A 25,522-nucleotide genomic window follows, 5' to 3' on the forward strand; every position below is an offset into this window, starting at 1 on the left:
GCACGCAGAGGCTCTCGCGCGGGCACGCGACCCTTTGCACCGCCCCCCGCGCGCGCCCCCGGCTCTATTTGTTTACAGCCGATTACGTCACCCACCACGGCCGGCCCCGCCCCGCCACCTGCCGTCACGATGGTGCGATCGCCGGATTGGCGGCGGCGCGCCCCCGGCGCCGTGACGCAGCTTCCGGCCGGCGGCGGCTATAAGAGGCGGCGGACGGCGAGTAGCTCCCTTCGCCCCTCGCCGCAGGAAATGCGGGGAGCGCTGCCGCGGCCGCCGCTGCTGCCGCTGCTGCCGCCGCCCCCCTGCCGCAGGAAGAGGAGGCGGAGGCTGCCGCCCCCGGGATGTGATCTGGGCTCAGCCGCCTGCTCCGCGCCCAGTTAGAGCCGCGCCGCCCTCGTCCCGTCCTGTCCCGCGCCGCTCGCCCCGCGCCGCGTCCCGACCCGTCCCGCCCCAGCGCCGGCCATCCCGGAGAGCTGGCTGCCGTCCGCCGCCGCCTCCATGCATCCCGCCCTGTACACCCGGGCCAGCATGATACGTGAGATCGCCGCGGCCGTGGGCTTCATCTCCAAGTTCCTGCGGACCAAGGGGCTGATGAACGAGCGGCAGCTGCAGACCTTCAGCCAGTGCCTGCAGGAGCTGCTGGCAGGTGAGGGCGGCGTGGGCGCGGCGGGAGCCGCTCCCCCCCCTCCGCCGCGGGCCGCCTGCCTGGGCGGTGCGGGCGGCACCGCGCCCCGCGGGCGGCCGGCCGGCTGGAGAGAGGGCAAGGGAAAGATCGGCCCTTTCTAGGGGCTGGAACCCCTGCGGGGGGCGACTGGGGCACCGCGGCCATGGCTCGCCCCTTGCTGGGACCCTCCGTGCCGAGCCGGCCCCGGCGGGTGTGGGAGGCAGAGCGGGCTGTAAACAAAAGGGGCTCGGGCGTCGCTCAGGCAGCTCCCCCTCCCCACACACACAGAGTCCTTGGCTCCGCAGACAAAGCTTTCAAGCAGCCCGGACTTGAGCTCCGCGCCAAGGGCTCAAACCGCCCGATTTCCAGAAAGAAAAATGCTCCGAAGTTGTTTATTTTTGTCAAGTAAAATTCGTCGGTGGGCGATGAGTCTCGGTTCCCCTTTCTTCTGGAAGCCTCTCTTAGCCGGCCCACAGCCCTGGTTAGAAGGAAATACCGAGGGTTCCTTCGCTGCCCTGTAGGTTTTGTAATCCCAAGCCTGTGTCCCAGTGGGCTTGATGGTGTCTTTAAGTACCGTCAGATCTATAGCGTTTGGGGTGGGATAAAACTCCTGAGGTAAGTGAAGTCCTTGGTTTCTCGCCATGGAAAACAGGCTGGGAAGAACAGTGGTGAAATACAGCCTGAGTCAGTCGGTAAATGCTGCCCAGCTTCTTCCCTAGTTATTTTGGTGTTCTTAGAATGTGAGAAGCTAAGCATGGGTGTGATCTCAAGAGGATGCTGGAAGGGGTCTATTTTCCTATCTGGTTTATGAAGTTTTGAAGCTCTCGAGTTTTTGTGTTATGTATGTAATAATTTTTGTATTTTCATATTTGTTTTTCTGAATGCTGGGAAGTTGCTTTTCACTCCTTTCTGGTGGTGGACGTTGTTCTCTATAGTAGCACAAAACAGTAACTTTGTAGGAGTGCTTCCCAAGGGACATTGATTGCACTTACGTAAATCATCAGCACAAATAAAGCCTATAATGATTTCTCAAGTAATTTGATGCTAAAATAATAAGCTTTTTAAGATCTTGAGGTGCGAAATTCGCTAGAGACCAGTAATCACTGCATCTATCTTTGAACACGGAATTAAGGAGGATAATGTTTGTTTTTTATTTTATAGAACATTATAAACACCACTGGTTCCCAGAAAAGCCATGCAAGGGATCAGGTTACCGATGTATCCGGATCAACCATAAAATGGATCCTCTCATTGGACAGGCAGCACAGCGGATTGGATTGAGCAGTCAGGAACTGTTTCAGCTTCTTCCGAGCGAACTCACTCTCTGGGTTGACCCGTATGAAGTGTCCTATCGCATTGGAGAGGATGGCTCAATCTGTGTGCTGTATGAAGCTGCACCAGCAGGAGGTAGCCAAAGTAACACCAACATGCAAATGGTAGACAGCAGAATAAGCTGTAAGGAGGAACTTCTCTTGGGCAGAACTAGCCCTTCCAAAAGCTACAATATGATGACTGTATCAGGTTAAGATATAGTCTGTGGATGGATCACCTTAAAATGGATGGATAAATTTGGTTTTTACTTTGGGTGGGCACCTCTGGGGATGGATTATGGAATTTAAACCATGTCACAGCTGTGAAGATCTGGCACACGTTAGAGTGGTATACTTTAAAGTGACAGTGCCATAGTTTGGACAGTACCTTTCAGTGATTTAATAGCCTGTGAGTCAAAATGATTGCAGCTTGCTAGGGAGTAAGAAGATCTAGGAAGTGTCAGTTTCTCCAAGACTTCTGACTTATCTTCTACACCAATTTTCAACCCCAATCTGTATTTATAAAGTGATTCTCTGCAGTAGGTCTTGCAGAGTAAATTTGCACTATGACATTTATTAATTGTTAGCATTTTTGGCAGCTCAGTAACAAGACTTATGAACACCATAGTACTGGAAATTTTATTTTTCAGACTTTTACCTAGCACTTACAAATATGTATAAATGTACATAAGATAAACTAGTAAGAATGACCTGGGGAAATGGTCAGATCTTTACATTGGCCTCAAAAGTAGCAAGTGATCAGAGTCTGCCATGGCAACAGGCTTTAAAAAGACCATATAAAGACACTGTCTGAACTGTGGTGTTAGCACCAGCCAGCTATCTGTACATTTGCTAGCTTGTAGTTTTCTAAGACTGAGTAAACTTCTTATTTTTAGAAAGTGGAGGTCTGGTTTGTAATTTCCTTGTTCTTAATTGGGTAAAAGTCTTTTCCACAAACCACCATCTATTTTGTGAACTTTGTTAGTCATCTTTTATTTGGTAAATTATGAACTGGTGTAAATTTGTACAGTTCATGTATATTGATTGTGGCAAAGTTGTACAGATTTCTATATTTTGGATGAGAAATTTTTCTTCTCTCTATAATAAATTGTTTCCTATCTTGGCATTTTAATTAATCTCTTGTCGTGATTACATAGGATCAGTTAAATTATTTTTGTCTCACAGTAGAAATGAAATAGGTACTATAAAGGCTTAAAAACATCAATGGCACCCTGATGCTAGGGAACACTTGGTACAGACCTGGATTAACGAAGACCTCACATATTAGTGCTTGGGAAGTTTAGGGGAACACAATGATGTATATGTCACTTTAAACCTTTTAAAATCAGTCAATGTGGAAATAACTCCAGGGTCAATAATTCCAGGATATGAGGAAAAGGTACAGAAATAACATCCACCAAAGATGACTTGAATAAATCCAGAGGATTAAAGTTTACTTGGCTTCCTGATGAAGGATATAGCAAACCTAAATGTCCATTTTGACCTACTTGCTCACGAGTTCACAGTTCTTACCCGATGGATTCCCTGCACAATAAGAGTTGGGGCAAGTGTCCCTTAGCCTTAAGAGCAGCTTGCTGCCTTTTGCTTTCTTCAGATGCAAGACTTTCACTTTAGAAATCATTAAGATTGGATTCAACAAAAGGTATGTTGATCTTTTTTCCCAAACTTAAAAGGTTGGCTGAGGCGAAGTGAGAAGCCCGTACTTATATGTGTATTCATAGTTAATGAATGATGTAGAGATGTGATTCACTTAAGCACCACACTAATGTCATTTGTATACAGCACAGCAGATACATTTGAGAGAAATTCCTTACCACTCTATTTACACTGGTTAAAGTGCTGGAGTAAAACTCAAAACTTTTCTGTTCCTTATCTCCTGTGTACTTTGTTCAGTGAGTGTTTAATAAAAGGCCTACCCACCTTGGTCACTTCAGTCACAAGAACTGCTGCTGATGCTCGGAATGAAAAGAAAGCCATCGTTACTTGCCAACCAAGCTTGCAAGCTATAGGAGAACTGAGCATCAGACTAGCCAGGCGTTGTTGCAGCTCCTGCTCAACTATGAGCCTTTACAAGTAGATAATAGTAATGTGTTTTATCTCCAGTTCATAGCTGTGTAATATGGATGATCTGTACAGCTGATTATATGTAAGCAAAACATATGACTGAACTGTCCAGCCTTTTTCTTACCAATTTCTTTCCCTCTGTTTTTTTGGAAGTTCAGCTTTACAAATACCATTTTTACCGTGATCTGCATATGTATAGCAGCATTCAGCACTTTGAAGTATTGCTAGGGCTTCTCTGGCACTGTGGCTTTCTGGCATGGACTGGTGGAAGTATAAGTGCTCCTGAAGCAGTGAACTTTAAAGACCTTGCTCTATAGGGATTTGACAAAAGATCTATTACCAAAGCTTCAGAATGAGCCTGTGTTACAGTAAAGTACAGGTGTAACTCATGCATAGAGTCAAAGTTTAGGCTCACATTTTGATACCTTAAAAATTCTCTTATTTTTAAGATTACACTTTAAATTGTTGAAACTGTAAGCAAGAAATTTATTCTAGTGGTAGGAGTACTCAAAGACATTTTTGTGTTACATGTCCACAGACAGCAGAAGTGTATCTGAGTAGAAAGAAAACATTGAGCTTGGCTTTAAAGCTGTATTAAACTTTCATGAAGCTCACTGCTGACTGAACTGTGCTTGGTATATTGTGGTGCTGCCTGTAGTCTTTTCTGCTGCACAGCAAGAACAGCATCAGAAGGGGTAGCTGTATAGTTGGTCTTTGATGTGAGCTATGCACATTATGAAAGCATCAGCTGTCAGTACTTTCTTTTTGGTAAATTAAGCATAGTTTTGTGAGGCAGCAAGTGTTCCATCTGTGAGACTGGCATGTGACAGTGAACCAAGAGTGAGCCTGCTCCCTTAGATAGTTAACATTTTAGTCCTTTTACGGTAAGGTGCTTTCATTCATGGCATAATTTTTAACTGCTGCTGTAACTAGTAATTGGTACAACCCATGTCCTCAGAGTTACTGGGATTTATTCCAGCTGGAATTTAAATATACTCCAATGTGCACACAACGTGCCCTTGTCTGATTTTAAAAGTACTTAGCATAGTGTGGCAGCAGGGCATAACGACTCCTGAGAGAAGTGGAATATGTCTGTCAGAGGAGGCTGTTGCCAATCCTGTGTTTTGCTGCAGGTAGAACAAACAACACACTAAGCTAAATGCTTGTCACTTTTGAATTTCATTTAAGGTGCCATTATGAAACCAGCAAGGCTGTTTTTTTAATGCAAATGTTAGCGATGAGAACACATTCAAGACCTGCTTGCCCAGTGCACGTTAGTTAAATTAGCTGACTTTCCTTGAGGAGCACTGAATAATCCTGTTGTTCTGTTGGCGTTCAGAGGGCAGTCTCGGCTGTATGTGGCTCTAATGTTACAGCTCTTCTCAGAATGACGGACCAGTCTGCTCAGACTTGTTGACCATTCAGTGAATGTCTTTTTATAAAGTGTACAGTTGCATTTTACAGTTTATGCCAGGTGAGCAAATGTGGGTTTTTTTTCTGACAGCATGTTCTCCCCTGTGCTACTGTGTGGTATCCTACCACTCAATACTACTTTTGTATTTTATGTTTGGTAATGATGCTCCTCCTACAGAGAGTTGTATTACATGTATCCCTATTACATGTAAGAAGCTCTGTTGTTCTGTACTCTTTGCAGTTGTGTTTTTTTCCTGCTCGTTCTGGAGATGTACATCTGGTTTAAGCAGCCATTTGGACCATAATTTTTTTCTTCCTGTAGGTCTTAGTGTCATTCTTAGGTTTGAATAGAGATGTGAGGATTCTCATTCAATTGCTAATAATGCTGATTTTAGTGTTCCACTTTTCTGCTGACTCTGCAAAGATTTTCAAGTAGATTGTCATGGGATTTTCTTATTATTGGTTTGTTCTATCAATCTACACGAGAATTTGGAAATAACATGAGGCACTTTTCTGATGTGAGAATACCATCACTGGCTTATACTTTTGTTGTATCTCATATTGGATCAGTTCATAGGATAAAAAGGTCTCTTGTATTCATCACAAAATGAGTCTTCTCGGATCATACCAAGTTGCAGGTCTCATGCCATAGCTTAGAGATGACAGTTTTGAAGGCTAAATATTGTTAAGCCTGTATGTTTTTGACTGCCTTCAATTTTAATGGGTAAAGGTAAAGCTTGAGAGATGATTTAGAAGCAGGGGGAACTGTACTGCAGCAGTAGAACCTTAAAAAACAGTTTACTGATGTGCAAACCATAAAGAATCCAGTTATTGGTCCTAGAGTGGTTGGTTTGTGCTGATGCTTGTAAACATTCCTGTCACCAAATTAAGCAGATGTCGCGGAACATGAACACTCAATACGCATAAGGTGTCCTTTTAATTAACCTTGTTTGTTTATGCTGGGAGAATATGATCTCTTGTTATTGTGCAGGTTAGCAATGAATACAACAAAGAACATTGCTGATTTTCTTTTTTGTGTGTCTGTGTAAAGCTTATTTCTGAATTTCCATAAATCAAGTAGTACCCTACATTTTATGAAGTTTCCTCTACTTAATGCCATAATTTTAAGGGAAAACAGTTTATGTTGGCAAAAGCTGCCACTTGACTGAAGAACATTAAAGCTTTTTTTAGTTTAAAGAGTGAAACATGTATAGACTGGAGATAAATAGTTCTCCCAAAAAGGAATGTGTATTTACACATTCTTGGTGTAATAGCAGAGGTTATTTTTACACGTTTCAGATTTACATTCCAATGTGAACATTGAGAAGCAGGATGTTAATTCAGTGGCTTTCAGGGGTTGGTAGAGCAAGCTGGGCTTAGACAATAAATGCTGTATTAATAGTTAGCAGTGACAATTTCATCAACATAGGAATTGTGGGGTATAATTAACATCAGTTGCTTTGACACTATGCTCTTAATGTATGGTTTCAACCTTGCTTTCAGTAGCAGTTGGAGAATGCACTGTGACAAATTATTGCTGATACAAAGTAGGTCAACAGTAAAATGGCTGACTTACCATAAAGGAACAGATCTAAATTATTGTTAACTTCATGTCTAATGGAATTTTCTTAGTGGCTAAGTCTGTGCACTTGTGTTTCTCAAGCGTGAACCTTGTATACAGCTTTTCCTAACTCCTTATTTCCTAACCATTTGATATTTTTGTCTAAACAAGAAGGAGCATTTCCTCCCAGCTGCTGGGAAGAAATCCACACAAGCAGTAATGCTACATGCCTGACAGCAGATGTTTGCCCTTGTAGTATTGCAAATCTGTGACTGCAAAGCTGGCAAGGAGAAATGACTTGCAACTAAGGAAAACAAGTAAAATGCTGCATCCTCAAGTTTCCAGGTTTTCTGTACTGAAAGTGACCGGTGACAACACACGAGGAAGGGAAACAGGATGATATTGGATGAGAAAAATCCCAGGCTGAGGGAATGTCGATTACGTTTTCACAGAGGGAAGTGATCCCTGTGATCAGCTGCTCAGTGTCTCATCATGGCTTACAACAGCCTTCTAATGTTTTCTTGAGAGGTGTAGCTTTTACCTTTTAGATATCAGGAAACAGCCTCTAGCTTTCAGGTTCTCTGGGGCATTGTAAAATCCAGTGTGATTGTTCTATGTGCTGATTATTATATAACTGAATAAAATTATAAACATGAACCTGCTAGCATGGTAAGGATGCAAACAAGGAGAACTTCAGTCTTCTTGGAGCAGCCTTGAATGTATGCAAAGAGCAGCAGTATCTGGACTGCCCAATGACAGTGTCAGGGCTGGGGATCCTGCCCAGCATTCACAGTTGGGTTCCAGGCAGCAGTGCTTACCTAAGGAGCTCTAACATGGAGCTAAGGCTTGGGTACGTTTCTAACTCACTGATCAGCTAAAACACAGATTTCTAGTGCCAGTGGTATCATCTGATGACATTGGCTGCAATTAAGAATTTCCAACAGTGTGCCTTTGCTTTCCTGTGTTCTATGAAGTTCAATTATTGCTTTTTGTAATGTTAGAACATGTAGTATTGGGTGGGTTCTGAGTTTTGCTGGGCACAAACTGAGTTTCTTGTATGTTAAAAAGAATATTGAAAGACAACATTCCTTTTCTTCACTGAAGTATAAACGCAGTTTTATTTGTATGTATACAGGGGTACATATGTAAATTTCTTGTATAAATGTATATATATGCACACATTTAATTATTAGAGTATTTTTCAGGGGTTCATCCTGAAGTCCCTGCTGGCTGTGATTTAATTCAAGTCACTGCAGGTGTTCTGAAGATGGTAATTTTGCATAGGTGGGGGGAAATTACCCTTCCTATTCACTTTTTATACCTTAAGACATTGGTATTAACAGGAACACGTGTTCTTATTTTTCTCTTTAATTTTTCTGTATGTGAATTTTCAGCTTGACTCAATCTACTACTCAGCTGAGTAGATTTTCAGGATTTTCTGTGTTCTAAAGCAAATTGTAGCTGTCTAAAGGAACATTTGCAACATTTTAACGAATATGATACCTGGCTGACAGGAAATAAAGCTTAGATACTTTTTTACTTTGTATATTCATGCCAATAGTTTGTAACATAGGAGAGAGATTTCTCTGGTTTCTGGTAAGCAGTTAGGTGAAGAATCAACCAAGAGTCTGTTTTGGTTGAGCCTAGCACCCTTCCCTGGATGGGTGCACCAGAACAGTTGCTTCTGTATGGTAACATTCACATTCTATAGTGTGTAAGTTAAACATTTGTTTACAGGTGTGAAAAAACCCTATTTCCTAACTACAGAATAAAATCAAGGTGCTCGTGTGGTACATCTAATGCTATAAAGTTATACTAGTGATATTAACCAACTTTGCAGTTCCACCTCTAGATGTAGCCTTTGTTATAATCATTTCATTTTTAACCCCTATCTTCCCGCTTCCTTTGTCATTTGCAGCCTATTGTCTAACTCCCTCACTTGCAGGCAGCATGAGGTCATTCTGTTTGTGGATCAGTAGGGAAAAAAGAAGGCAGTGGAAATGGCAGTATCAGCCTGAATCATGATGACATTTAAGAAAATGATAAATTTAGTTCAGTGTTTGTAAAGGGCCTGTTTCTGTGTGATGAAGGTACCAGACTAAATTTTGATGGTATTTATCATACTTTCTTTGTTGTCTGGATACATTTAACATACGTGACGCTTTTGCAATACAATTGAGGAAAAACATGTTGCAAATATGTATGTACTTTTTAGAAGGGACAGCTGAACAAATATATCTGCTTGATTGTTTATCCAAATGTTCCTGTGACTATCTTCAAAGCTTGTTGCTTGCAGAATTGACAAGCCCTGCATCGTGAACAGCAGAACCCTGTCTCTGAATACTGAAAGTGATAGTTTCTGCAATTATTCAGTAGAAAAATACGTGCATGTCATTCAAATTTGAAATCACTATTCATAGAGTTTACTGAAGTTGAAGTTAATTACAAGCCAACCTGATATGTATATGAAATGTCTTCTGAATTATTAAACTGATGTAACCCCATGACTAATTCTGCAGTACAGATATGTAATTTCTTTTTCTTGCCCCTTTCGCTACACCCCCCTCTCTACAGGAACATCCCTTTGCAAGCAGTTTACAAACAATAAAATGAAGATTGGAGTTCCATGTTTTAAAAGATAAGACCTCAGCCTTTGCATGTTCCTAATTTTACTGGTATGAGTACCGTGAAGGCTTTTGACTTATTCATGTGAATACGTCATATGCCCTTCAGTATTTTATGAGATCAAGTATGTGTCAAAAGCTTTCTTAGTGAAGCAGTAATGTACTTTTATTATTTCCATAGGCACTGGAAGGCACATTAAGATCTTTATTTTTGTCTGAAAAGAAACTTTCTTCCTTATTACTGTAGAATAGAGATAGTGAATAGGCTGAAAAGAGAATGCTGCACATCTACTGCATCATGATCTCATTCTCAACATGATTGCCTCGGTGCTTGCCAGTTCCAATGTTCATGAGTCACACTCCAGTATGTGATTTGCTTAAAAGCAATAAATGTCAGCACTTTTATTTACAATCCGCCTTTGAAGATTTGGAAGTCATAACTTCAACACATTTTTTTCTATGACTGTGAAGGCTAGGAACTGGCTTTACCTTTCTCTTTTAAATGAAAGATGAAAGCTTTGACTGATGTATTGCTCAGTCTGACCTAGCTGCAGTGTGTTAAGATGTGTAACTATCTAAACCCACTTCTTCCTCCACCGTGTGAGAAATTACCGTTCTGGTAGGTTGGGGTGGCAGAAATGGCTTTTCTGTCTCCTGCTCAAAATTAGCTGAAGTTGTCAGGGTCGCTAGACTTGTACCACATCAGCCTGAAATGCCTGAGCCACAGTGGGAGCCCGGTGCTGGGGAGCTGACAGCCTCCAGCAGACGGCTGGGGGTGTTGGAAACCGGATGAGCTCAGCACCTGTACGTGTGAGCCACTCTTGTCACCTGCCTGCGAGAGCTGGCACGCACTGAGCAAGCACTCCTGTGCTGGAATTTCGGGAAGGGGTCATGTATGATCCGTGGGGGAGGGAGAGAAGTGGGGAAGGTGAAAGACCAGACAAATGATCCATATGGTGAGTCAGTGGGAAAGAACTGAATGCAATTCCAGCCTAATAATGATTCATAGCTACACTGTTTATAGTTCTTGAGAGAGTGTCTGATCACATGGGCTGCAAATGTACACGTTTATATGCTGTCCTTGAGGACAAATGAGGGAATTTACAAGGGAAAAAAACCCAACAAGCTTTCAGTTCTAGCTTACCTCTTTCTTGTGTGCATTTGAAAGTTTCCATTTATTCTAACTCTCATTGCCCCAGGGTCCTGTGCTAATAAGCCTGGCAAATTTTGCTTGTGAACTAAGTGTGCTTGCTAGAAACCTTACGAGCCTTATAGAGCAACTTTTAGGACACCTACAGGAACATGGGGCACCTCTCTGCAGCGTTCATGTTACCTGCTTGCTAGGTAGAACAGCAGCCCTGCTTTGAGGAGCTGGCTTTGCACATTCACTACTCAGTGGATAAACCTGTCTCTCATCCTCATGGTCCTTGAGTTTGGTATGCATTTGACTGCCTCCACTGTTACTATATATTGCTCAAATCCAAGATAAATGGCAGTGATGATTTGCTGGAATTAGGTTCTCAAGTGATTGTTTTCTCTGCAGCCTGCTTTCCGGTTGTAGCTGTGGGCAGTGTGGATCCTGCCCATGTACAGTCAGCAGCCAGGGCAGCTGCAGTGGTGTAGAAGGCAGTTATTCTGGAGGTGGTGGCGGTGGGATATAATACAAACTACAAAAAGACCTTTTTGGCTAAGGATTCCTAAAGAAAGAACCCTTTTCAGTGGAATTTATTCAGAGGGACGTAATTGTGGTTGAGTGGCTGTTCCCAGGGTGGATCTGAACACCACCTTCCCTTTTCAAGAATGGTCACATTACTTAAAATATTTAACAGTTCAGTCACTTACAAGCTGCATGTATGTAGAGGTACATCCATGCAAGTATGCAAGAACCTAGATTATTGCTATGAAAGAAGATACTGGAATGGCATAAAATGTGTGAGAAGTTTCTGCAAATACGATGATATGGTTAAGCAATTATTATTGCAAAATATTTATGACAAAAAGTGGTGGGCACAAGCAAAGGCAAGAAAGCCCCCTGTGTCCTTCTCCCCGAAAATGTGGTGAGAATTCTTATACATAGGTTTTTTTATCTGATCTTCTTCCCTTTGGAGAAACAGCAGTGAGAGGAGGGAACAGGAGAAACTGGAGGGTGGAAAGACAAATGAAAGTCTAAAGTTAGGACATGTTAAATGTCATTGCAAAATGCTTGAGCCATGGACCAATGCCCCTTTATGAACTGTCTGTGACATAGGTGTCATTTGGATTGACATTAATTTGCTTGGTTTTTATCAGGAGTTGGAGACAGTGATCCACAGGTGAAGAAAATACTTTCAGAGGGGCTTTTCACCTCTCTTATTAGTGCTCAGCATCCAGCTGAGAATGCCTCTCCCTGGCCTGTTGTCTCCTCTCTTACAATATTAATCTCTCCAGTAATTTCCACACCTGAGTCTGAGACCTGTTCCCTAGACTCTCCTGATGGTTGATGAAGAGAAGAAACAGACCCTTCATAGGAAAATCCTCAAACAGATTTCAGTGTCCCAGGCTAGAAGGGATGCACTCTAGAGTGAGCACTGGGTTCTCTTCATATGAAGTGAGCAAGAGCTTGCTCAGATATCACTGACTATCTCTCATTAGGTAAGTCTCACCCCCTCCTTCTGAATGGTCCACACGTAATGTACTTTAACTTGCAGTATATTGATACCTGTACCTATTTTACTAACTCCTAATGCCCCAAGTGAAGAACAGCTAACTCTGCTCACATGTTCATTTTGAAATGCACTGGAACTGCAGTACCTTAGAGGAAATAATTAGCAGTGTGTTTCCTGAATTTCGGGAACATGTTCCCGAGTAGTTGGAACAGGGGAGGTTTATTTCTGAGAAGTTGCAGGGTTTGGCTCACCCCGTGGTGTCTTCCTGTACTATGTTACTGTGGGCATGCACACTTTTTGTCAGGGAATAGGGTACTATGCTCTAACATATATGTATAATTTTCTTAATGAAAGGAAGAAATAAGTATTATTTTAGTCCTCATCTCTTTTGATTTTAAAGAGTCAGTTACCAAACACAAGAGGCCAAATTCTGCTGTTTTGTTTCAAAGTAAACTGGAAATTATTGAGTTCACTTTGGATTGATGTTAGAGTAAATTGTTAATCAAGTAAAGCTCACTGGACATTTTATGTACAGCTTCCTTGAGAAAAGAGTGCTCTAGTAGGACTTACACACACTCCTGGTTGGTTGTTTTTGTTTGTTTGTTTGTTTGTTTTTTGTTTGTTTGTTTATTTGGTTTGGTGGTTTGGTTTTATTTTTGGTTTGGTTTTTTTGGGGGTTTTTTTGGGTGTGTTTTTTTTGTTTTGTTTTGGTTTTTTTTTGGTTTGGTTTGGTTTTTTTGTTGTTGTTGTTGTTTTTTGTTTGTTTGTGGGTTTTTTTTTTGTGTATTAGCTACACTGACTTTACATGTAAAACACACCGGAGTGGCTTGTTTTTATTCCAACTGCCAGGCAGCAGTGTTGTGTTGTGTACAGGGAATTCAGCTGGGCTCCTGCCCATGGGTGGTGGCTGTTGTAGCTATAGCTCTGTCAGATAAATCGAACCCCCAGGTCAGTTGTGTGGGGTTGTGACAGAAGTACCACACTGGCAATAACCAGTTTGAAGATTCACAGGGTAGGACAAGGGACTTTACTTTTATCAGGTGGTATTGCAAGCCCAGAGGAATGCATTGTCTGATACTGGCTGCCAAAGTGCATGGGATGTATGCTCACTGCATCCTGGAAAGTGCCTGGTGAAGGGAATCTCTTGACAGTTTAACACAATTGTTTTCTTGAGTCAAACCCCACTGGGTGAGAGATGCTGCCTGAGTACTCTGCAGTCTTGCAAAGATTGTGTCTGCCATTCCCAGTACTACTGCTGGTTTCTTGGGGGATCTTAAGGGATTTAAATGTTGCTACTTTTGTGTAATAGCTAGAGACCATGTACTGTTTCTTTTTTTGTAACCCACTGATGGGTTAACCAGCAGTTAACCATAATGAGTCAGAATAAGATTAAAACTGATTTTTCCTACATAGCTCCAGATTATTGCTATCTTTGTCTTCTCACACGTCCATTTTTGCACAAGAGGGATATGCTTCTGCCAAGCTTTGGGGCTCTAAAGTCCAGAAGGGCAGTTAGGGAGCCAGGGCAACTCTAAAATCATCATTATGAAATACAAAATAAATTTTGGAAACAACAGAGGCTGCCCTCTTCTCTTACTTTTGGAGACTGCTAGCACACCCCAAAGTGTTTATTTTCTTTTTGCTCCAAGAAACGAGGGGGAGGTTCATGTGGAACTGGCATGTGCAATAGGGCTTTCCCATAGCTTGGAAGATGCTTGGACATTACGGGGAAGAGTAGCCAGGGTCACTAGGGGAGCAGAGAGCAGTAGATAGCATCTTAGACATTCCCTGTTTTAGGTGGTGCACTGAGCTCCACCTTATCTTTCATTGAATGTGTTGTAAATAAAGCTGCCTCATACTCCTGTTTGCCTGTTCAGCTAAAGCTTCCAAGATGAGTGATGGTGAGAGGGCCCAGGCAGTGGGCTCATCTTCACAGGAGCACATGAGCCCTTTGACTCTCATTGTTTCTCATTAGATTTTTACTTGTGTTTGCTTTAAAAGGTAGGAGTGGGTCTCTTTGTTTTTGTCTTGTGCTGTGTATTTTATTGCACAATGATATTTAAACATCACCCTTCAACTGAATATCACAGTTTTTGCATGATGATCTGTTGATATGGTCATGGAATGAATTTATACCACCTGTAAAGTAATAGACTTAGAAATAAATAATTGCCGCTCAATTTCTTTTGCTTAGTTTGGTTTTTCAAAGTAAGTTGCTATTCAGTCTTGGCTTTTTGTCTATACCTGTGAATGCTAATGGTTGTTTTAGTTAAATCCACTAAAAACTTTCTGAGCTGACTAACGTCATTCATATTATGTAGATTTTTGTTCAGATTAGATAGATTCAGCCAATATTTTGATATATATTTATATATTTGATAAATATTCAGATTGCAAATATTTTACATGGATTACAGACAATATTGTTACCTTGGATTAGAGGGAAAGATGTTGACTGCTGCAAATTAATTTCCTCTGTGAATGTGGCAATATAGGAGTGAGTTGTGGTTTAATTTTTTTAGATAGTGTCTGCTCTTGCTCTCAACAAAAAACATTCCCAGGCTCTACTTGATTTCAGAAAGAAGATTTGTCCCTTGGTGCTCTAACATACAGAGTTTTCATTTGTTTGGATATTTTTTCCAGTCTTAATAGGTTTGTTAAGAACTGTGTAATGTATCATAGAACACAATAAATGGAGCAGAACTGCCTGTTCTCAGAAAGACTGTCAATGGAGACTCATCACTAAATGGAAATGCTTCCAGTCAGGTTCTACAGGGACCAGCACAAAAGTGCTGTTAAGGATTTTCAATAGTTTTGAAAGTTCATATAAAGTCTCTGCTCTTAAAATGCCTGTGTGCTACCATTTGGAGGAACACAGACAAGGGCAAAAAAGTGCTGATACTGAATGGTCTATAGTGCTTATAAGCAGTCTGTTTATGTTATATTTGACCTTACTGAAACATATTCAAAGTCACTTAGGAGTAAGAAATACAGGTCCTCTGTCTAGGCAATGGGAAACTGTGTGCAGTGGCTGGGATGAATTTGCAGCTTGGCAGAGGAGCAAGAGCAGCAGCTAACACCACAATGTTAGGGCAGAAAGTGAGACCCTTGGGTGTGTAACAATTGGGCAAAGGAAAGGTGTGATTTTACTCTGAAATGTGACATGACAGATGCTGGGAAACTGCTTCTCGTGTTGGTGTCAATGTTGGTGTAGGACTTCAGAAACTGGGGAGAGGGCTGAGCAGTGCCACCAGAGTGACATCAGGGTTGAAAGAGCTCTCTGTCCTGGTTAGCGTATCAAAAGGACAGGTCTGAGAAGCCACTTAACAGACTGAAAGAACCTTCTTGGCATCAAGTACTGGATGATGAAGAATCCTAAAGCCTTATGGAAAGGAGATAATGAAAAGTTTGGGAAATGCCTGAATCAAGGCATTTTTGGGAAGTAGAAGAGACATTTTTCACAAGGAGTTTAATCCTTTGAGCAGCCCACCAAAGGAATCAAGACCCCCATTTCCTGATGGCTGCATATCAAGGCCATGTGACTTTCTGGAAAATATATCTAAGTTGAACATAAGTTAGTAAGTTTGTTATTTGAAAATCTGTATGAAATGTGGAGGCCTGGATATACTGAGAGGTTGAAACAATAGAAAAATTAATAACATATTAATTTTTTTTTTTTTTTTTTTTTTTTTTTTTTTTGTCCTTACACTGAGTGTACAAATATCTAAGCTTCTATATTTTGGCCATTTTCCTGTTTTCTCATTTTCCCTGCATTCTTTGAACAGCAACTGGCCATACCATGCTGTGTAGTTAGTCATTCTTTGCATATGGGTATAAGGTTCAGTAAAGGTATGCAGGTTTTTTGGTACTTTCTTCCCAAGCTCTGCCTTATGCTGCTGTCCTGACAGCAAAAAAGAAAAACCCCTCAAAAATATTTTGTAAGAGTATTTAAGGATCAGCCTTTTCTTAGAGAGGAAGAACCCTCCTTCCAACACCATCAGTTATACATACACTTTTAGAGACACTTCTTTTGTTTTCAAGGCTAAATTGGTTTAAGCTCTGATTCTTTAAAAAACTTGCATGATTAAATGATCTGCATGTACCCATAAACAATGCCTTTTCAAATACTTGGTCTTAGGCCACTTTTCTGAGTATACTTTTATTACTATGAAAGTGAAGAAATGTAAAAGAACTCTGGGAGACATAAACAAGTATAGAGAAGCACTGAAAAGGAAGCCTTGTATGTTCACCTGAACTGGAATAAGAGGCCTAGAGGAAGGGGAGAGGCTCTTGAATCTTGAAAGGCAAAGGTGTTTTTACTGCTTTTTTATACTGTTGAAATTGTGACCTTTCAAAAATAATATTTTAATTGCTTTGATGCCTGTTTTTTGCTTAGGTTATATTATCATTTTGAGCTCACAGTTTATTGGATAGAGGATAAGGTAAATAGAAAAGGGAAACAGAAACCTACCCAGAGTTTGTATCAGAAAAGTGACTGAATGACTAACAGATGCTTCAATGCATGTTTAAACATGTATTAGAGTTCCAAATACATCTCAGAAGTGCAGAGCATCAGCTGCCACTTCATAGTGACAAATTAGTTACCTGCATCAGATTCCTCATGGCTTTGAGCTGTCTCTGTGTTAAGTACAATATTTCAGGATGGACCACAGTATTGAAAGACAGATGTTTGATTGATCTTGTGTTTTATTTTCATGTGTACATTAGTGATTAGAAATGAAAACCCAGATTGTACCCTAGCTTCTAGGATGAGAGGGTCCCCCAAGTAAGGAGCATAAAAGTTCAATAGATGTGGTGTAAAAGCAGTAGCATTTTGCATAGTTGACCAGAATATGGTAGTATGATGTAGGGGACAAGAGAAGAACACAAGTTTTCCAGCTGTGGGTTGTGTTTCTTATTAAAGCAGTTACAGAACTCGTCTATTTTCTTTGTGCTTAAACACAAGTTCAGACAAGAAGCCTAAATGAACAAGGAACTTTTGTTCTTTAGCTGTACTGGCCATGTTTTCGTACTCCGTCAATCATTATTAAACAAATCTAATTTCTTGTAACCTGGATGTTTTTGTGAGTCAGTCATATCCATGGAAGTGATCCCTGTGGTCAGACATGCTGGTCCTGCATAATAAACACAGGATGGTTTACCCTGCATTTTACTGTTATGATTAGGAAGCAGTTAATTTTGGAAGCTTACAGCTGCATTTTGGCTTAATGTTAACATTCTGCTTAGGCCTTTTGGTGGCTAAGAATTACCTTATTTTTCTTTGCCAGAAATATTGCTTCTTATTATTTTTCTTAAATAAAAGACCTGTAGAGATTTTCATTAATTTTTGTGGAAGAAGCTATATGGAATCGTTCCTGCAAGACAGTGAGGGAAATGGGCCCGAAGCTAAAGGTCCTGGGCATCCTGTTCTGTCTGTGCTCCTCGATACAAAATATCTTTGCCTACGTTGGTGTCTGTCTTTGTCCTGCTGCTGTAATGGTGAAAGTAGCCACTTACAGATAAAAATTGCATTATAACTGTGATACTGAAACTTTGATGTGCTTGACTAAAGGGAGTTTAGGGGCCTGAAAGCTTGTGCACGGCCACCTTGATGGTGAAAGAAGCAGCTTTGTCCTCTTAGAAGCCATGATGCTGTGCCTTTTTCTGGCTCTTTCTACAGAAGTGTGCCTTGGGAGCGGCCCTGGGGAGCAACGGCACAAGTATTGCACCAGATTTGCATCACCAGAGAGCCCAGGCTCATTAGAATGCTCCTTCTATTCACGGCTTTACAGTTTTGCATGGCTTTTGGGTAGCGGTGAGAAACCTCTGAAAGAGGTGGGAATGCCAGAGAGAGCAACCAGCTTGTGCATTCTGCTCCTGCTTTAGGTTCACAGTAAAGATGAAGTTGCTGGTTACTCAGGGTTACATACATCTTATATCATAATAGATAATCTAAAGAATCAAAGTTATGGAAATTATATATTTAGGGATCAAACCACACAATGGAACAAAATTCTTCAAATTGCTCAAAAGCAAAATCCATTAAAATTCTTGCTGCTTGTAAAAAGCTTTAGCTGCATTTTGAATGAAAACATCCTACAATCAGAAACCTACATGGTTTGACGAGCAAATATGGAAAGCAGAGGTTTCTGTGTTTCTGATTTCTCCCCCTCTTTTCCACCTGTCAAATTCATTCACTTAATCCAAATTTGCAAAAGTTTTTTTATCTCTGGAAGATGTTTTTAAGTAGTTTATTGTTTCTTTTGCAAACAAAGAGGGAAAAAGAAATCTCAACAACAAAACCTCAGTTGTATTTTACCTGTGTTCTCATTATTTTCTCAAAGTCCCCTAAGAAAATAAGAAACTCTTTCTTGTGCCTCATAGTTCTTATAACCTGAAGAGCAGTTCAGTAAAGCTTACGACAGTTTCTTCGCTGGCTTTAAGACACTCTGTTTTCACTCTGTAGAGCTTAATGTTAAAAAACTAATGGGAAATTTCACTTATTTGTAAGTGATTTGTTTCTGTCACTACTAAAAGAGCAATGTTAAGGTTGATACACCTGCACAGCTTGTATGGTGGTAAATAAAGGAGCTGCCTGGTGTATCTGCATATGTTGTCACAAATCTTAAGCCAAGGTCAAAACCTTAATTTCAAGCCTTAACACACTTCCATTTGCCTTGTTCAAACACTATATATAGGCTTATATCCTGCAAATGGTGGTGTGAGGCTCATCCAAGGGTCATGCCTGATAAATGAGTTAGGATTCAGGTCTACACATGGTATAACCCCTGCTCAAACTGACACAGGACAAAAGAGTAGAAATCTGGAGTTCTGTCAAAGTTTCCTTCCTTTGCTTCATATCTATTCCTGGTACCTGGCCAGGGCACCACTGATCAACTGTTCCCAATTAGAAATTGGAGAAAAAAAAAGCCTATGGGCAGGCACTGGGGAGTGCCAGGCTTTTTTTGTAGCTCTGGTGTGAGCTTAAAAACATCTCTAAGGTGGGTGTCAGGATGGGAGCAGTAATTATTTGAAATCATTTATATCTTTTATAATATTTTAAATTCCTGAGGGTATAGTTAATCTGTAGGTACCACCATTTCACATGTGGATTTTCTTTAATTTTAGAAATGTTGGTGCACACAGTCTGAAAAAATATGTTGACAGTACAGCACACTACATGTAGTGGTAAATGGAGATAGTCTCTTAACAAGGCTCGGGTTTTGTAGCCATATGTACAAGATATGAGAAGCAAAATACGTATTGTGTAGGAATAGCTCTGTTCCCATGGCTGTGGGTGTATCAGTGTGTGCAGCAGCCAGATAACTATCCTGCAAAACACTCTGCAAAGGGCAGTGCCTGTATCTAACTGCCCGATCAGCAGCTCTGCTTCCTCCCAGGGGCGCATCGTCCTGCAATCTGCCCAACAAGGCCTTATGGCTTTTTTGTGTGTTTTGTTGCTTATTTGAGTTTTTCTTTTTGGAGGAAGGATTTTGTTGACTTCTTATTACCATGCAGTGAATAAGATCACCTGGCATTAACACTTGGAAGAATATTTGACAAACATCACCTCAGAAATTCAGTCCTCCTGACACCGTGGGCCACAAGCACAGCAGATATAAATACACCAAAACAGTTCTTCCATTAACCTCATACCACCAGTCTGTATTTTTGGGCTGTGGGATACTGTCTGAATATGAAATATTAATTGTGAAATACACTGTACATGGGGATTCAAACTAAAAAGCAATTTTAGGCAGCTCTCTTATTCCTTTTGACTAAAAATTTTATTCTGGACCTAAGCAACCATTTCTTCCTCAACATTTTAGCAAAAGTAAACCATTTCCATTAAAGTTTCCATTACTATAACTTAACTTTTTTTTTTTTCCCATTGTGGAATGAACTTCCATTTCACACTACTTTATAGAATTATACAACTTTATAGAATGATGCAACTATTTACAGAATTAAGCCATAGTGAGGTCTTTGTCAGATGGGGTCCCAGTATGGTATTATGGTATTAAGGAAGACAGCACATTCTTGTAGATTTGATACATAGACTCAGAAATTTTTGGTCTAGAAAGCATTTGGTTCATTTTCAGGTGACTGACTGGGGCTAGTTCACTTTTTCTTATATCCTGATTTCCATTCAAAAATGGGAATTTTGATACTGGTCTCATTCATAACATACTGCAGAATGTACAGATGGAAATGCTAACGTATTCTATTTATATGAAATGCGTATTATAAGGCAAGATTGTCTATTAAAGAGATTCAAAGATTGAACTTTTCTAAGTATTTCATTTTATTGGCATTCTTAAATAATTGAAGCATGTAGAAGAAGTACATTTAGCTATCTTGCTGGAAACAAGGACTTGATCCATAGGACTGCATCCCTTATGGGTCCTTTGGTTTTTGCTTGGAAAATGGCATAGTTTATCCTGAAGCCAGTCCTGTGTTACCAGGTAGACATTTGATTTAAGACAATTCTGCTGACTGACCAGATTCATAGAAGAGTTTTATGTCTGGCCCATGAGTGTGATCAGATTGCTCTGATTTCACTCATAGTTTTGTAGTTGTATTTTTTTGCACCTGTGAAGTGAAGCTTTGGCTGCTGTGAAGGTGAGGGGTGGAGGAGGGGTTGTCCTGTCAGTTTACATTAATTGATGATCTTTCCCAACACTTTCCCTCTGCCTACCCTTGTCTCTTGGGTTGACACCCTATGGGTGATGTTGGCTGCAGAGCAGTAGCCCCATGCTAACGGGCAAGGCTTGATGCAGGCATTGGGGTATGCTATCAGTGAACACTCTCAATATAGAAAGGTAATAGAAATTCATGTCTCTTCCTGAATTTGTAAGCATGTCCATCTAGCTAATAAAAACCCCAAAGGATGGCTCTTTTATATCCTGACAAAAAGGCTTTTCGATTAATCTGTATTAAGTAATATACTTTAGTTTATTGTAAACATGTAAAAACAATTGGTTTTGTTTGTTGTTTTTTTTGGTTTTTTTTTCTTTTTTGGTTGTTTTTTTTTTTTTTTTTTTTTGGCATCTAAATTTCTCATTATCATTTTTGACTATGTGTTTGTTCTTTCCAGACACGGGTACTGTAGTTATAGGCATTGATTTATCTTTCCTTTTCCCTGATAAAAAATCATGTTAATATGATATCCTGCAGATCTCTGATGTTTATGTAGTATCAGCACAGGGAAATACTACTTTCAGTTTGATACATAAAGCCCTCCTTGTCTCTTGTGTCTTTTGTCTGCAGGCTATTATGCATGTGACTAAAGCCATGCATGACTTGAGCAAATGTTTGAATAGGGTTCTTGTGTAGTAGGACTGTATAAGCCATTAGGCATACTCTCTTTAACTTGCTGATGAAAACATTATGGTACATTTGGTCACACAAAGTAGAGTAAAATTGCTTTTGTGGCAGCAGAATAAACAGCATTCTAATCTGTGGGGTTTTTTATTGTGCACGTGTGTGTGTGTGCTGCATACTTGTGGCAAAATTATCAAGCAGGACTGAACATGAAAAGTGTTAAAGTTATTTGAGTTGAGGAGTGAAAGCTGGGCTGAAGAGAGAAAAAATGTATTGCTTTTTTCATTCTGAAATTTGAAATCAATATTATTCTCTCATATTTGTGATCTGAGCCTGGAATCTGTTAATTGACATGTGAGGCAGTTGCTAACCATCTTTGTCATTTATAAAGCCTTTTGTAAGGGCATTGTTTTTCTTTCTTTCTTCTCTATATGCGATGAATACTGGAGTAGGGACTTGTATTTTTGCTGTGGGAATGTGAAAAACACAGGAAGCTGCTCTCTGCCAAGTTATTTCCCCAAGGATCTGCTTTACATACTGACAATCAATGGCCTGTCAGGTGTAGTTATGCACCATAGCAATGATATGAGGTCAATCAGACAAAACCAAGGTATGTATTCCCAGCAGATCCCAGCTATCTATTTAACATTGTCAAACTAAGTTTTCTTTGCTTTTCTTTGAAAGAGCAACCTCTTTCAGTTTCATTTCTTTTTAGATTTGATTAACTCTGAATTTTCATCTAATCTGTGAAATTCTAACAATTGAAAAAATATTAATTTATTTTGCTTTGTCTTGACAAATACTATATCACGTTTGCTATTTTGTCTTTTAACATAAACCCATGCTTGTTATATTCCTCTGCAACTCTTCATCATATAAAGAGTGTGTATTTGATGTAAAAAAACTAAAAAACCCATGTATTTTGCTGTGAGGAGATATTTAAGTAATCTGTTTTACAGTAACATAAATTTAGTGTCTCATAAACACAAAAATATTTCCTTAGAAAAAGCCACCTTACAGATATAACACATTTGTTTTGCCTTGCAATTCCATATTTGTGAAGCAAAAGATGTATAAATTTGATCTGTAAATCAGTATTTTTATATAGAATCACTTCTCATTGTGCTATGGAAACCCTGCATCTTGCCAATGTTTCAAATCTTTTGATACCAGAGGAGAAAATACTTTCTTAAAATGGATACAGGATTTTCCATATTTTTCCCTTAAAAAAACCAACCAACCAAAAAATAGAGCTGTGTTTTGTTAGCTAGTGACTGAGAACTGCTAGGGATTAAGAATAAACATGCACTTGGTACACTGTGTACTGCATACAGTGTAACAGTACAACAGCATTTTTAGCTACTGTGTGTATCATATTGAAAGCAGAAGACAGCAATGATAACATGCAAACTAAACAACTGGGTTAAAATGTATTTCTTAGGTTACAAAAAAAAAAGAAAAAGAAAAAAGAAGTGTTGCTCTTTTGGGGGAAATGATACAATGAAGTAACAAGAAACTAAACCCAGAGCTTTTAAATAAAATATTAGAAATATCTCATTCAGGAATGCAGATTAATCCTGTCTGAAAGCAGCTGCAAGGTTTTGTATGAAAAATCTGTTTTGTTTTCATGATGTTGTAATTCATCCTTTATTTGTTGTCTTGCTAAATATAGTTCAAGCACTATCATTTGAGCATGTTAGTGTACATCTGCGCCGTGATTCCTTTTTTTTTTTTTCAGATATTTTGAAGTGATCTGTTGATTTTCTGTGCTGGGAGACCAGCATGTGAATCATGTCAGCAACAATACTCCATGTTTCAAAATATGTAAAAAGATTACAGTTCTTCAAACAGAAGAAGCAGAGATCTGGATCTACAGCAGAGTGCTGGAAAAAGAACACAAAGGTGGGATGTAAGATGATACCCTCATCCTTTAATGGGGGATAATTTGTTGCTAACTTATGAAGTTGATACACAATTTGAGGAAACGAGCATCCCACCCATTTTTTCTTTGTGTGCTCTGTAGAATTCATATCCTTCCATTTTTGTTTTTTGTTTCCTTGAATTGTGCCTCATAACTTATTGTCATTGCTCATTAGCTGTTGGTGTGTTGGGAGGGTTGTCCAGACAGTGACCCTGCATGGTAACAGCTGAGCAGTTCAGAAGAGAGTCATAATTCACAGTGACCTTTAATGAAATAAAAATTTAAAGAAAGCTTCTTTTAGTTTACCATATCTGAAACAAAGTGAGAACTATTATTATCTTTAGTCTTTGCTGTCATGGTATTTAAAGATACTCTGAAGCAGGGGAAATACATTTTCTCATGGGAGTTACTATTATAATTGTTTTGGTGAATGGGGTACAGCATTTAAAATCCCATTTACCTCTGACCATCAGACTTAGGCCCTGGTTGAGCAGTTCTCAGCCAGGGGTGCTACATGTTTTGACAGGGAATCCTGAGAGCTGCAGTGTTTGCACATTCCCCTTTCTCCTGGAAGATCTATAGGTAACCTGTGACTGCAGCACAGTTTGCATTTTCTAATTCCATCCTGTTTTCCCAATATCAGCGAGGAAATGCCAGATCCGGTTGCCTTTCTCCTTCCTACTGCTCCAGAGCCTTGCTGTAGTAGCAGTTTGGGTTGCTCCAAACCAGCTGGCAAAGAAAAGCATCCATATGACAGCCGGGCAGAATGGCAAAGGGGAGGTGAAGGCTGGAGAGGACCACGCTCTCCAGGGGAGCTCTTTTTGGGCAAGCTGCAGTCTGCCCTCAGTGTGCACCTGCCCATAGTGCAGGCAGGCAGAGGGTCTGAGGGCTTCGCTGCCAGGGGAGACCCTGCAGGAGGGCATTAAGCACTGGGGGTCACATCCTCAGCTGCTGCTCTGCTCCAGTGGGACAGTGAAAGATGGTCCTGCTTTCATCAGGTGAGGAACTGAGCCTGAAGGCTAATTAAGTGAGATTTTCCCTGATCCAGTTTATCAGAGGGTGAAATTAACCTCTCCCCCCAGATGAATGTAATGCCAAGACCAAGTACTCACCTCTCCAGGGAACAAGCCCCTCCTGGAGCCTTTCCCTCTACTCCCTGGTCTGTTCCATGCACTGTGCCCTGCAGCTTCATGCTACTCCACTGTTTCCCTCCCCCAAACCCTGGTAGAGCGGGGTTGTGCTGGCTGCCCACCTCTCTGCAGAAGACACTGCATGCTGCCTCCCTGAGCAGTGTCTTGTCCAGGTGCCATAGCCCAAATGACAGCTTGTGGGGCCGCTGGGGTAAAATGCTGCCTGTCCAGCCTATCACGGGGCCCTGTTTTACCCATTTGGTCCTGAATGGGGAGTAAATGTTCATTGAAATGACAAAAGAGGTGCCATCCTATTGCCTGAAACAGATGGGAAACCTACTTGCTTTGGCCATATTGCTGTTGGCAGTTCCTAGTTCATCTGCATAAAAATGTCTGTCCCGTGAGCCTTAGGCCTCCTGTGGACAGCTCATTTGAGGTACTACACAAATCTGTCTGGTGAAGACTTACTGGATACATCTGACTTGCTCATATTTCTAAAACTGAGCAAAGGACTTATTTATTTGTGACTGTTCTCTCCATTTGTGTGGTGCAGGGTTGGTTACCCAAGAAGGGGTGCCTGCCATGCTCTAAAATGGGGAAGATTATCTGGGTGCAGCTTGAAAATAAAGCCGTGTCGCAGCACCTGTTCAATCCCATTACAAAGAAAGCCAGGATGGCAGGAGCAGAGATGGAGTAGAGTATATAAGATGCGGTTTCAAGTGAAATTCAAACCCTACCACTAGGAATAAACTTGTTCTTCATAAAGCAGTAGCAGGGAAGGGAGAATACATTTTCCAAGCAAATTGCAAAAGTTCAGGAAATTCTTGGCTCACTATTTGTTCAAG

At 40.6% G+C, this 25,522-nt stretch overlaps 1 protein-coding gene across 1 annotated transcript; it reads left to right on the top strand.

The window, feature by feature from the left end:
• The first annotated feature begins 240 nt into the window (after window positions 1-240).
• Window positions 241-3,106, top strand: BTG1 (BTG anti-proliferation factor 1). The gene is made up of 2 exons (XM_082280799.1): window positions 241-646; window positions 1,826-3,106. The coding sequence occupies exons 1-2, from the start codon at window positions 499-501 to the stop codon at window positions 2,188-2,190; spliced, it is 513 nt and encodes a 170-aa protein (XP_082136925.1). The 5' UTR covers window positions 241-498; the 3' UTR covers window positions 2,191-3,106.
• The last annotated feature ends 22,416 nt before the right edge of the window (window positions 3,107-25,522 follow it).

This window comes from Coloeus monedula (genome assembly GCF_965178545.1).
Source record: "Coloeus monedula genome assembly, chromosome: 4".
NCBI lineage: Eukaryota > Metazoa > Chordata > Aves > Passeriformes > Corvidae > Coloeus > Coloeus monedula.